The sequence below is a fragment of the Cyclopterus lumpus genome, chromosome 4 (assembly GCF_009769545.1).
Source record: "Cyclopterus lumpus isolate fCycLum1 chromosome 4, fCycLum1.pri, whole genome shotgun sequence".
Taxonomy (NCBI): Eukaryota; Metazoa; Chordata; class Actinopteri; order Perciformes; family Cyclopteridae; genus Cyclopterus; species Cyclopterus lumpus.
The window spans coordinates 18,000,029-18,013,493 of NC_046969.1; the positions used below are offsets into that span (position 1 = coordinate 18,000,029).

The 13,465-nt window shown below is 40.4% G+C and overlaps 1 protein-coding gene across 1 annotated transcript in view; it reads right to left on the reverse strand.

The window, feature by feature from the left end:
* Window positions 1-1,260: 1,260 nt before the first annotated feature.
* Window positions 1,261-13,465, reverse strand: part of pex5la (peroxisomal biogenesis factor 5-like a) — a 79,008-nt gene continuing 66,803 nt past the window's right edge. Inside the window, exons 11-15 of the mRNA XM_034530883.1 lie at window positions 12,062-12,132; window positions 9,525-9,743; window positions 7,042-7,207; window positions 4,573-4,730; window positions 1,261-2,702 (exon numbers count right to left, since the gene is read on the reverse strand). Coding sequence (XP_034386774.1) covers window positions 2,501-2,702; window positions 4,573-4,730; window positions 7,042-7,207; window positions 9,525-9,743; window positions 12,062-12,132 — 816 coding nt within the window. The 3' untranslated portion in view covers window positions 1,261-2,500. The remainder of the gene's footprint in view (window positions 2,703-4,572; window positions 4,731-7,041; window positions 7,208-9,524; window positions 9,744-12,061; window positions 12,133-13,465) is intronic.

The following is a 13,465-nucleotide window of genomic DNA, read 5'->3' on the forward strand; positions in this document are numbered from 1 at the left end:
CTCATTGCCTTTATGCAGTCCACTGTCAGCCCCCCTCCGATGCAGATTGTTAGTGGCGTGCACATATGTGCTGTGTCTCACTGGGCTCCTCCTCCTCTTTGATCTATTAAACATCATGCTTGGCCAGAGACTTTCCCAACATTTTTACAAGTATCTGACTGCAGTAGCTTCTGATCTGTTTCAGCCTGAAATATCTTACTCGTTATGTTGAAAGCACAAGTGGATAGCATATTAATGGGACTGGCTGGACAACGGTTACAGTTTGCCAGTTGTGCACTTAAAAAGGTTTTCTTCTCAAAGTGCAACTAAGGTGAGTTTGAAAGTGGCTTGGGACATAAAACCTATATCTGATAGCAAAGCTTGATATACTATATGTCAGTAAACTTGGCGGGTGCAAAGTTGTACCGCTACACCACAGGGTGACAAAACACGGCGGCTACATTTTAGGAGGAGGCTGTATGTGTATCGACCACGTTTCTCTCTTGAAAAAGAGCACTTGTTTTTGCTCTCCCCAGTCTAATGAAACACTTCTTCTCATACAGACCGTGACATCAAAGCTGTACGGTTTGGATGATGAATGGCTCTCGTACTGGTCTCTGGTTTCCACTGATAGCGCTCTTTCAAAGCACAGAATCACCACTTCCTTTTGGCCCACCGAGGCAGACATGGACAAACTGAAAATTCAGAATGGCAACATAAAACATGACCTCTTGCATACGATCTGAGAATAAAAACCTACTTTCTACAGCACACCAAGGCTGGGGACACGCCTGATAAACACCAAGTTGCTGAGCTACGCAGAACAGCAGATTATCTATCATTTACTCATCTGCACAGCCAGGAATGTGATGTTCACCTCATGGGGCGACTTTCAAACCAGCACCACTGATGCTAGAGAAGCCCCAAAAATGCATGTTTTAAAGAGGAATTATATGGAACTAGAAGGGCACAGACCTCAGCCAACGGCGTTTCCATAATCGAAAAATGATCTGCCACAGGATTTGGATCCGCTCCAAAATGTATGGGTTCTTTCTTGGTCCATATGCTAGACCCATCCACCAAGTTTTCTCTTTTTCTTTCTGTAATCCTGCTGACAAATCGAACCAAAAACATAACCCTTCCTGGTGGAGGTAATGATAACTGGCTCCATACAATCATATGTTTTATGGATTCACAATAACTTCATGTTTTCATGTCATTTAAAGATGGTAAAACAACTTAAAATATGTTTGGCATCCTGCTGAAGCTTACAGAAATATTTAAATCATGCATGATGGTTGAGGCAGATTAATTTAATTCAACGTATGAGTTTCGTTAAATGCAAGGATACAAATGACTGCTTTAAGAAACACCCCACACTTCCCTAGGTCTCTATAATTAATACCAATAAGAAAATGTGAGTATGATCAAATGCAAGGGTCACTAAAGCCATGCTAGAGGAGGAAAGAGACATTTTTAGACCAGTAATAACTTTTGTTTTGTTGTTGAAAGTTTCCACACTAATGAGGGATTAGCTAGTCAATGTTGCCCAGCTTTTGTGTGTATTTCTCCAACCAGTCAGCATAAAGGGAACAAAGAGAAGCTAGGATCACCCCCCCCCCCATCTAAAAATAAAAAACAAAACAAAAGAAATAATGTCTCAAAAAGCTTTTAAGATGGCGGTTATTAAAAGAAATCAAAACCAGTGTGAAAATGCTTAGTGTGTTCATGTTGCCATACAAATTGTATAGAAATAGAAATATTGTTGTTGGCATGCATTTGAGTAAGGCTTTACAACCTGGCTTGCACATTCCACTTGGGTTGAGGAAGATCTGTTTGTCTGAAGTGCAAAGGGTAAACTTCTAAAAGTATGTTAATTTTAAACAAGAATCCATCTATGAAAATGCTTATTCATGCAGTATCGTTATTCTCCATTGCAAGAGGATGAAAACAAGCCAGGAACAGAATTGGGAACTCCAGGTCATATGGTGCAGTCTTCATCATTTGCTCACTAAATCCATCCTTCAGGGGGCGAGACAGTCTTGAGTCTTTGAAAGTAATTGGATAACAAACCTTTTCATTTCTTTCTCAAAACCTCATCTTTTCCCTGCAAACAGCATGTGAGGGTTCCTGCGTGAGATCCTCATACTGTCTGCTCTGGCTCAGCTCTGTTCCACTGGATGAGTCAGTTTTTAATTGATGTGTTCTCTAAGGCGTTGCTCGTACAATCTTTGCCCGTCCTTGTGCTCTTCAGGGAAATCACAAATTGCAGTGCAAATCCGTCACAAAGCAGTTACTTCAAGCACTTAGAGGAACCTGTATTCAGAACTGCTCCAAGTACTTGGACGAAAGAAATACGACAACTTTGACGACTGTAATAATTCCGTGCATAAAAAGCACACTATTATCTCTAACATCAGATCCAATCCATTCTGATGTGTGCACTTTGGGCTATTGGCTGTTGGGTAGAAATTGAAGGGTAAGTAAGAGGGGAGATGCTATTGTCACTACCTCCCATTCCTCAAACGTCTAGGTTGAAGGCCCGCATGAGAAGATCCAGGTCACCAATATTTGCAGCCTGGAAGAGTTCGGGCTGGTCCATCATGGATAAAGCTATCCTCAGCGCAGCCCAGATGTTTCCAGACATCACCTGGTGGGACTGCTGGCGACTCCGGCTCTTCCTCTGAAGGCTCAACGCAGTCAGGAAGTTCCTGGCTGCCTCTCTGGGGAAGCAACAATAATATGAATATGTTTTGTTTAGGGTACGCTGTGTGGATTGAGGTCATTTTGCAATGGGTGATCCTGCACAAGATAAAATCAAAAAAGATGAAATAAGACTTTATTAGTCCCACATGGGGCACATTTGCAGGATTACAGCAGCAGAGTGGATTGTACAAACAAACAAACGACATGTTTACGTACACAACAGATGATTATTTAAACTGATTGGACCTCCTTTTGTGTGCTGGTCTTAGAAGTTGTGGCCATAGAGGAATTAGCATAAATGGCCACCGCTCTGACCATCCATGTGACTGGGCAGGACCATGTGTGTCTGTACGAACTGTGTTCGTTTGGCCTCTCTGACTCCCCTGGACTACCAGCATGGGACGAATTACATCTTTATTATTAGTGCTTGGAGCAGAGGTCTAATCAGCTATAACTATATTAACAACCTGTGGGGTGTGTGTGCGTGTGTGCGTGTGTGCATGTGTGTGTGCAGAACCTTTAAATGCATGCTGGTGATCTCACGGCATATATGTGCAATCTGCCCAGAATGATAAACATTGTTTCTGGAAATACAAGTTGTTGTTAAATTTCTTACGTGTACTTTTTCAATGCTTTTAGCACCATAAATCAAATTTGGTTCACTTTATTTTGTTGATATGACAACTCAGAGACAGATTGAATATTGGCGACTGAAGGCTATTGGAGGTAAGCAAGGAAAATACGTTATTTTCGGTAATCTTGGTGAACTAACTCTTTAAACAGGGAGTCCTTGTTATTCTTTGTCATATGTGGATATTGTAAATGCAGCAACATCTGTAACTTTATCTCAAGACAATACTCCATACTCTATTTCCAACACACCCAAATGTGGACAACCCGCTCAGCACCCTGAGTCACCCCCGCCCCACTTCACACTGTTGTTGCTTATAGATCGTTTTATAAGTTTGCTAACATTATGAAACGCTACTGTCATTGCTGCCATATATATATATATATTCTGGCGAGCTCCCTCCACGTCGCTTCAGGGTAATTATGAAGGAATAATCATGTCGCAACACATGAGCAGTTAACATTACGTCTTTTAGCCTAATTTTTCTTGTCCTTGTTGCCAGGGTGACAACTCTGTTAATCACGCCCCTCACCAGTTGTGAAATATGAATTCTCATGTTTGGGTATTATGAATGTTGTGGGCTGAATTGTATTTCCCTCTAGATTGTTGCCAGCTCACACAATTAAGTCTGTAATACTAACTTTATGAAAAGCCCAACAGGCCTTTGTCACATAGAAAATGAACATTTTCAACACCTTTTTTTATTATAATTGAGTAAGCATTCGAGAAATATCACTCAAAAGCAATTACTGTTACAGTCAACATTACCTTTATATACATATATGTGTTGATGATCATTTTATCTCCTCATCAAAATATAGTAATTCAAGAGATTTCCTTTGAGCTGCAACGATTAGTTGATAAGCAATAATATTAATCATTTGTTAATTGTTTCAGTCATTTTTCCAGTCAAAATGTCTAAAATTCCCTGGTTGCAGCCTCTTTAATGTGCGGACTTGAAGCTGACTACTCATATTTAAGGTTTGAACCATTGGTGGAATGAAACAAGACATCTGAATACTGACCGTAAACTGTGCAATTGTCACTATTTTCGGACAGATTGATCACTTATTGAGAACACAATAGGCAGAATAATCGATAATCACAGCCTTGATTTGCTGAGTTTCGATCTGTTCATCTTCGCTAGATTGTATATTCTTATCAATGGCTGGAAGTACCATTTCTTCTCTAATTAACTCTACTTCACTTCTATAAGCAAGTGTAAGAACTAACTCTTCTAGTCCCAGGTCACTCACCTGTGTGCCCCCAGGTTAATACAGCTGATGCCCAAGTTGTAGCGGGACCTAATGAACCCCGGTTGCAGCTCTAGGGCTCGTGTATAAGCCTCCACCGCTTCCTTACTCCGGTCCCCGTTCGCCAGTGTGGCCCCCAGGCGGTTCCACAACAAGTAGTCCTGGATGGAGGGCGAGTAGTGGTGTGGTTGGGTGATAAGCAATGTAAAATGGTGAAGATCAAAAAATATTTCTTTGTAAAGTTCACTGTGACGTGTGTTATTTAGACGCTGTCATGGTTGATAATGTTGTTTGCACACAAATATTCCTGCATCTATTTAATTGGCAAATTCCTTTCTGTCTGCATTAAAAACTAATCAGCAACGTCTCTTTAGTTATCTTTAAGTCTTAAATACTTTCCATCTCTGAAAGACCTGGTAGCTGTCTTCAACAGTGAAACAGGTGCAAGTGAAATAAGCTGAATAATAATAATAATCTGCCAGACAACATTCACCCTTGTATATGCAAACTCATGCATTCCTGTGCGTGTGAAATTCTGTTGTTAATTCTTTATGCACAAATAACAAGGACGTGTTAGCTCCCTGCTAAGAAGTAACCTAACGAGGATGTTTTAAGGAGAGTTGAGTTACGTCACACTGTGCCCTTGCTGTTGTTTCCCACCTGCAGGTAGACAGTCACATACAGAGGTCATGGTCTGCTACTGTATAGGGGTCCTTCATCTTTGGCTAAGCCTAGCAGCAGGATATAATTATCTCCTTTTGTGTTCAGAGCGTCATTTTTTTCCAAGCAGGGGAGCAGATATTACCAATTCAAATGTGGGAGGTTGGACAGTGAGTAATATTCTAGCCGGTCTGGGACAGTGCTGGGAGACCGAGGAGATGCAAAGATTGGGGGGAAAATGTGTGGTTGTAATTATGTGTTTATTTTGTTTGTTGTGTAGGAAATATGCGTCAAAGTCTGGTTTTAGTTTTGCGTATATGTGTGTGTGTGTGCACTAGATCTTGCTCAAATGAGTTCACGAGGCCAGATTTGGCAGCTCCTTTCTTCACATATTGCTCTGACAGTTTGATGTGCTTCATTGCATCTGTTTGCATGAGCTCTCCCTCGATATTTGTGGCTCCATCTCTCCGAGGATGTGTACAAGCTTGAGGGCTTCATGCTGTATGTGTTTGCACGACAACATGTGGTGTGTGACAGATCATGGTTTCAAGTGTGCGCTGTAGTGTTGTGCGTGTTTTGTGTGAAGATCTTTGGTACTGAATGTTTAATGTTTCTCTGTCAGTTTAATTAGTTTAAGGTCCAACAGACCAAACATCCCATGTATATTGTTATTGCAATTCTAATTAATATTGCATATATATTTGCGCTTTTCCTACAAAGTAAAAAACAAACAAATGCACCAGTCATAAAATCTCAGGTAATAAATTTAAGCCTGCATGCAATAAGTACAGTATATTTGATATATGGAGGTGTAACATATGCCACAATATTGTATGGCACTCCTTCCAAACCCTTATGTTTTAGAGAAAAGTCCTCTTGCATAACAGTCATCGTAGTTTCTGTTTTTATTACCATCATTATTGCAATACTATAGAATTCAATCTTATTTATGTAATTACTGAAATAAAATCTTGTACAGGAACATTTTTGGATCACACACCTATGACGACCTATCAAAAGGCACCTGCTAAGATAGGAACACCAACCAGCATCCTCTGATTTCCAGTTTTGTAAAATGTATCTGCTGTGAATATTTGAATGAGCCCCTGATCATCCATAAATAGTGTTTCATGAAAGGCAAATAATCATTGGCACAACTGAATGCCAGCTGGAGTCAACCAGCTGTCAGACATGTTGTCTCTGGAAGGAAACCAGTGCATCCATGTGTTCACCAACCACAGCTGACAGTGAGCTAGTCAGGCCAGTGAGACCCCAGTATGTAATGAATAGCAGCAAAAATGTCAAAACAGAATAAATAAAAATAATTGCATGATTGGACACCACTAGGTCTAAAGTACTGTATGGTTTGAGGACGAACTGACCCTTTAAGAATATGGCGATTTACAACATCTGTGCCAATATCATACTGTGTGGCACTCTCTTTTGTGTTAAAAAATATTCTTCATGAAAACAATATACTGTTCTGTATTGCACAATACACAGTATACGAGAATCTCTCCGTATATTTAGATCTTTTGTCGTTTTACAATATACTGTATTTCCAAATATGTCAGTATACTTAATGCTTGTTTCATAAGTGATGGCAAAAAAGGGAACAAATGATGATATATTTATGCATTTGATTAAAGATGCAGATTTCAACTTTTTGCCTGTTACATTTACAAATGAGCTAATTTGCATTTTGCACTTGCATCTCTGCCTCTGACAAATGTGTGTGCAACTACAGCTTCATTCTTTCTAATCTGCATGTTTCTGCATGTTTGTGTGTGTGTGTGTGTGTGTGTGTCCTACCTCGGGCCGCACTGACAGGGCCGTATTAAAGGCCTCCACGGCTTTGTTAAACTCGCCGCTGAGGTTGTAGAGCACTCCGAGGCCGGTCTGCAAATCCGGGTCGATGCTGTCAGAGTTGTGCTGAACCGCTTCCAGGAAGAGCTCCTTCACCTCGGGCAACAGGGCGCTGTACACACACACACACACACACACACACACACACACACACACACACACACACACACACACACACACACACACACACACACACACACACACACAAAAACACAAAAACACTCAATGCAAATTATTAGGAAATAAATGATTATATTTTTATGTAAATATTTGCTTTAATGAAAAATACTAACACTAACTATTTATTCAAGTTACAATATTGTATAAGTTACATTTGAACACATCACAATGTCATGATTGTACACATCATGATGTAACTCAATGGAACCTCCGTTAACATTAGGAGACTGACACCGTCGGTGCACAATGTTCCCAATTGTCCATTTTTTCATGGCAAGACGGCTAAAAATAGTGCAACATTTAGAATGCTGCAGGAACAACCAATCACAGCTGGCAGATACATTTTCTACTCCGAGCTTTATGCTCTGTCCCACTGATTATTTACTTCCAAGGACATCACAACTTCTGGTTGAAAGGTCGACCAAACTGACACAGACAAATCGAGCAGTAAAGCGAAAGTGAAAGATTTACGGTGCTGGAAATCCATTCATCTTTGTTTTGACTTGCTTAGATAAAAGGAGGAAAGTGGCTCGGCTGGTGTTTTCCACCCGTTTTTAGACGCACCATGTCCACGCACCATTTATGCATGTACTGTATGTATATGTACATTTGTCTTTAAATTCAGATTATAATTAATTTTTTTTTAATTAAGCAGTAACTGCATTGTTTACAACAACATGGTCTCGATATAAAACCACTAATGTCACACTGGAAACAAATCTAAAATGTCAAAGAAATAAATCTTAATCCTGAGTGAAGTCGAGAGAGAAGAACATAGACATCCGTCTGTATCATTCCTTCATCCTGTCCTCTGTCCTCCTCCCTCTGCTGAGGCGATTCACTGCCTGCAGGTACCTAGAAGGTGGCGAGGCTGCTTTTGCTCAGCCAGTTTACACAAATTTGCCAAATTAAAGATACATGGCAAACTAAGCTAAACAGGTATACAACATACAGACGTGTGTTTAAGCGTGCGCTGCATCTGTACTTCTATATTACTCCTTGTCAGCAGGAGCGCATCATCACTTCACTCCTTTCTGTTCTTCCCTTCACAATACAAAACCCAGGACAAATACACTGGAACACACATCAGAGACTCACGTTTCATAGTACACCTTTGGTTTAAATGACTGAACACGCACCAAAAGCGTGATGATGAGTGTCAAACTGCTCCGATCCTTGTTTTGACTCTGGTTTGTGTGCTCTCTGCAGAACAGTGTCTCTACTCAGCCAAAGGTTGATCATTGATCATTCGCACCATATCAATAATAAACACAATTATGTGTTGAGGGATATCTGTAACATACAGAAATATTGCTGATTCTGTGGTGTTGGCATTTCAAATATGATGTCTGAACGGCGCCATGGGAGCATCAGTTGACGCACATCAAATGAGGCCCAGTCAAATAATTGTCGAGGCTCTGAAGTAATTCAAAGAGGCAACTCCACAAAATAATTTTTCGTAACATCTCGATATTACCGAGCCAGCGCACTGCTTGTGTAAACATAGCGGACGGAGTAGATTAACATGTGACTTTTCTACTTATTTGAACAGTTATATTAATGAATAATTGGCTTTATTGCACTTACACACAGTTATGAGAGTAGTCGTCAACTCGAGAAATCTGCACTTCACCTGGTTACCTTCACTGTCTCCACTGTGACCTCTCTGATTTGCCATTTGCTGACTTCCCTACGTGTGTGTGTGTGTGTGTGTGTGTGTAGAGCTCCTCCACAGAGGCTGATGCGCAGTAACATATTCTATGGTTTTTAGCCGTGGGGCCTGTTTAATACTGAGGTATGTGCACCTGTGTGAACTGGGATGTGATGACTTGAGTCTTAGTTTTGGTTTTACTAATTTTTTATTGTCTGTCACTGTTTTATGTTGTATGTCTGAAACTTTGTTAAATGTGCTTTTGCTGTCTTGGCCAGGACACTCTTGTAAAGGAGATTTTTAATCTCAATGAGGCTTTTCCTGGTTAAATAAATGTAAATAAAAATAAAATAAATAAATACCGGGTTTTTAACAGGATTTTTCTCGTTCAACATGTTTCAAACTGAATTGTGTGATGTTCATAACCTGATGACAAAGAAAATAAGATTCATCGTTTAGCACCAGTACTCAGTGACTCTGAACTGGTAGATAAGGTTTGGTATTTTAATATCAGTCTTTTTGTTTGGACACTGGACCTTTTTACAAAACGTATAAAAAAGTTTAAAAAAAAGAAGCCTATTCAGTCTTAGTACTCCACCTTTCGTATCTGCCCACGTTGGGAGCCGTAGACATCCTGCGTTGGGAGTTCGGGGATCCCATCAGGTTGGTCTTGCCCTTCAGCAGGTGCTTGTACTTTGGATTGTGTCGCAGCCAGCGGAGCAGGGCCTCACAGGCATCATTTCGCATACCGGTGTTGGTCAGGCTCACTGCCAGAGCCATGAGGGCTGGGAGGTTGTTTGGGTGGAGTTCCAAACACCTGGATGGAGACAGGACCCAGGCATGGGTGAGAAGAGATGGTTGTAAATTGTGCCCTTCAAAGGAAAATCTAGATTTGACAGGAATTAATTAGGACAGGCCAAACGCAAGGGAACATCAGGCGGTGGCTAATGGATGAGCTGTACCTCCTGCTCTGCTCTCCTGCAGAGGGCAAGGTCTGTATTGCTGCCCTCAGCAGCTGGGTGAGAGGATTTGCATTTAGTAAACTAGAACGGGCACTCGGTAGAGCGCATACCTTCGCCGCAGCCACTTTTTGGTACTTGGCATGAGAGTGTGGGGAACAGTAAATTGATGTAACTTGATACCAGATATTGTGGTAAACATCACAAAAGAATTATGTATGAACATCAGCCTTGATTTATGATTTTGACCGTTGTATGTTGCATGAGAGGGTGGGGAACAGAACAGTGAACATTTTGGTGCTGTTTTCATGCAAATCGGATAAGAATTGACTGTGTTATGACAAACCCCCGCACATTTTGCAAGGTCATTGTATCATGTCGTATATCACAAGATCGGGCATTGAATTCTGAACATTTTGGCATTAGTTGCATGCCAATTGGATAAAAATTTACCGCGTTATGATAATAATACGATTTTGACCTTTTCATGACCTTGACCTTTGACCCGATCGCTCCCAAAATCTAATCAAATGGTCCCCGGATAACAGCCAATCATCCCACCAAATTTCATGCGATTCGGTTTAATACTTTTTGAGTTATGCGAATAACAAACAGACATATTTACAAATAAATACACAGCGATCAAAACATAACCTCCGCAAAAGTATTTTGCGAAGGTAAAAATGCCCTTTTGATTGTACCATGCCGAGAGATGTGCGTTTGTAGCGGGGGCTTGAGTTATATCACTGGTTATATAATTCGGACAACTGCCACTACGATCTACGCTTGCTTTTGTGTGTTAGAGAAACAACTTGGATTAGTTTAAAAACTGGAGGACAGGCCAAAACAAGATTTAGCTTTCATCAAAAACTTCCTGAAAACCCTCATAATCTCAGTCAGACTAAATTAATTCAATCCCCCACTGTAATGTGCTGTGGCTGAAGATTACACAAACTTTGGGGAAGGCAGTTCAAATCCAATGCACGCGTTCAAGGATGTGGTTTTCTGTGCAAGATGTGTACCATTCGTACAAGGTGTAAAAATAGAAAGATAAATTCAATTAATCCATATTTTTAAGTAAATCCAATGTGACCAGACAACCATGTTATCCAGGGACATGTCCCAGATTTAGCAGATTTGTTTGTGTACAGAACTGGCTGTCCATAAAAAGACAAAACACAACCACACATCAGTCACATTGTTGCCTTTTCATTTCCCCACAGCCCTGGAGACAAAGCCCTCATATTTGTATCAAAATTGAAGCACAAAATAACCCAAACTAAGCAAAACTAGACATCAGCCAAACAAAATGTGTATTTTCAATGTTTCTTTTTGTCTGTGTGGCAATATTTAATGAAGTGGTTAAAAGCTGAATAGAGCAGGATAACATGGTGCTTGCCAACTGCAGTGTTGCCAGCCAGAGTAGCAACAACAGGAGTAATGCCAGTAAAACATCTAATCTCACTTCGTACCCTCACAAATGGAGCTATTACATAATAAACAAACAAAAATGTACACCGTGCAAACTATCTGAGATCTGACTACCGTTTCAGAATATGCACAAATCTATTGGATTAAGTGAGATTCTTGCAGGAATTGAAAAAATAATTATTCACATCTTTTGGAATCCCATTTCATGTAGAACAGCAATTACATTTCTAAAATGTATTTCTTATTAGTTTTTATATTTCAAAGGATGGATAATCAACTAAAAAAAGATTGGATGCTTGTTTTCCTGAATGCCTGTTTCTTGTGTTTTCAGGTTTGACTCGTCAGTGTTCACACTCTCAGATAGGTGCAATTTCTGGCTTTATCAGTGTTATGAATGAAAGTGGGCCACCTCCCATTGAGGAGGACATTGGCTCTGTGCAATCACCATCCATGTGGAGTGGTTCTATTTTGGAAATAAAAGTTGCAGAATGTTTCCTTCCAATACCAAGTTGGTAAAGTAAAAAAGTAAATTAAAGTAAAATGGTGATGCCATTCTTCTTCGGGACAATAAATGTGTCATTTTTAGTTCTCTTGCTGCCAAAAAGTTGATCGAAACCTCTCAGGCAAATTTCATAGGAAGAGCTTTATCTTTTAATATTTACACAAACATACTGTGTCTCCGAGCAAAAACAGCTGACAGATTTTTTATTCTAAATGGGAATTTGTTGCAGTTGTTTCTTCTTACCTCTGGAGGGAGACGATTGCTGCCTGCTCGTTCTCATTTTCCGCCTGCGTTGTCCCCAAAACTTGCCAAGCCTGCGGGGAAACAAAATACAGGTAACAGTAAACAGCAGGATGGAAACTCCAGAGCCGGTATTCTCTGTAGGGCAGCATCGCCTGTCATGCACAATGAGTGAGATCCAGCACAGTGCGAATGATGCCAGTGTTTCAGAGGAGTGCATTTAAATACTCAGAACTCCAACACATGGAAAACAAGGGCGCATGCAATTAAAAAAAATGGTTGAGCTTAGAAAGCCACTTATTATCAAAACAAAAGATAACAAGGTAACAGATTATCATGAAGTTATGATTTACCGTACTCAATGTAACGTTAACGCTAGCCACGCTATTTAACCAAGTGGGATTGTGGTGCCCAGCGGCTGCTTACAGCTAACTATACCTGTATACATGTAGCAATTTCAGGAAAAAAAATAAGGTGCACGAGTGTGTTTAACCAAAGTCGTGTCGCTCTAGTTTGCACATGTGCAGTACCGATCGGGCAGGATATAAAGATCAGGTAGCAAGTTACACGTGTTGTTGTTCCTCTGTAGCATAAATGTGCTGATGAATCATACGATTAATTCCTATTGAATCGGGGCATAGACTTCTCACCGATACCCGATCCAGCATTGTAGGCTGTAGTGGATTCATTTCTGACACTGGTATCGGTAACGAAGAAAAAATGTAATTACAATTATTACAAAAAAAGAGAGAAGCAGCAAATCCTCACACTGGCGAAGTTGAAACAAGCAAATGTTTAGTTTTTTTTTGCTTGAAATTGAAATTAATAAATGTTTATTATCCTCAAAACCAGCCTTGAGTTGTTGAGTTTTTGCTCAGTAAAGGTTGAACGTGGCCGTGTGAGGGGCACTGTGTTTGATCTTTGTGCCAGTGTTGGTCCTCCACAGAGACATTCAAATGGAAAGTACCCTTGATCAGCACAAGAGGGCACACTGATATAAATAACCCTTACATCCTCTGTACTTATGCCTGTAAGGGTACACTTAATAACCTGTTCTAAGGCTAATCTTTGTAGATGCATTTTTTGTTCCACTCAAAATGAAGGTCAACATTTTTTTCTGAATGACTCAGAGGTCTCCACAGTGGGGCAATAAGCCACTAAGCGCCCTAGGAGGAATTTTGGAATCGTATTAGTTCCATACACCGTGGGATAATCCTCTCCCCGGAATAACTGGCACATTTCTATTTTCCAGGGGATTCCAAAAGTACTTTGTATGAAGGCTTTGCTCTTTCAGCCTGCAAAGAGGTCACTTCTTTAGAAACGAGGAGAATACAAAAACCTACGGATTGAGCCATTATTCAGCTCACTGGGCAAATGGAAATTCTCATCAAGAGTATGAACAATGTG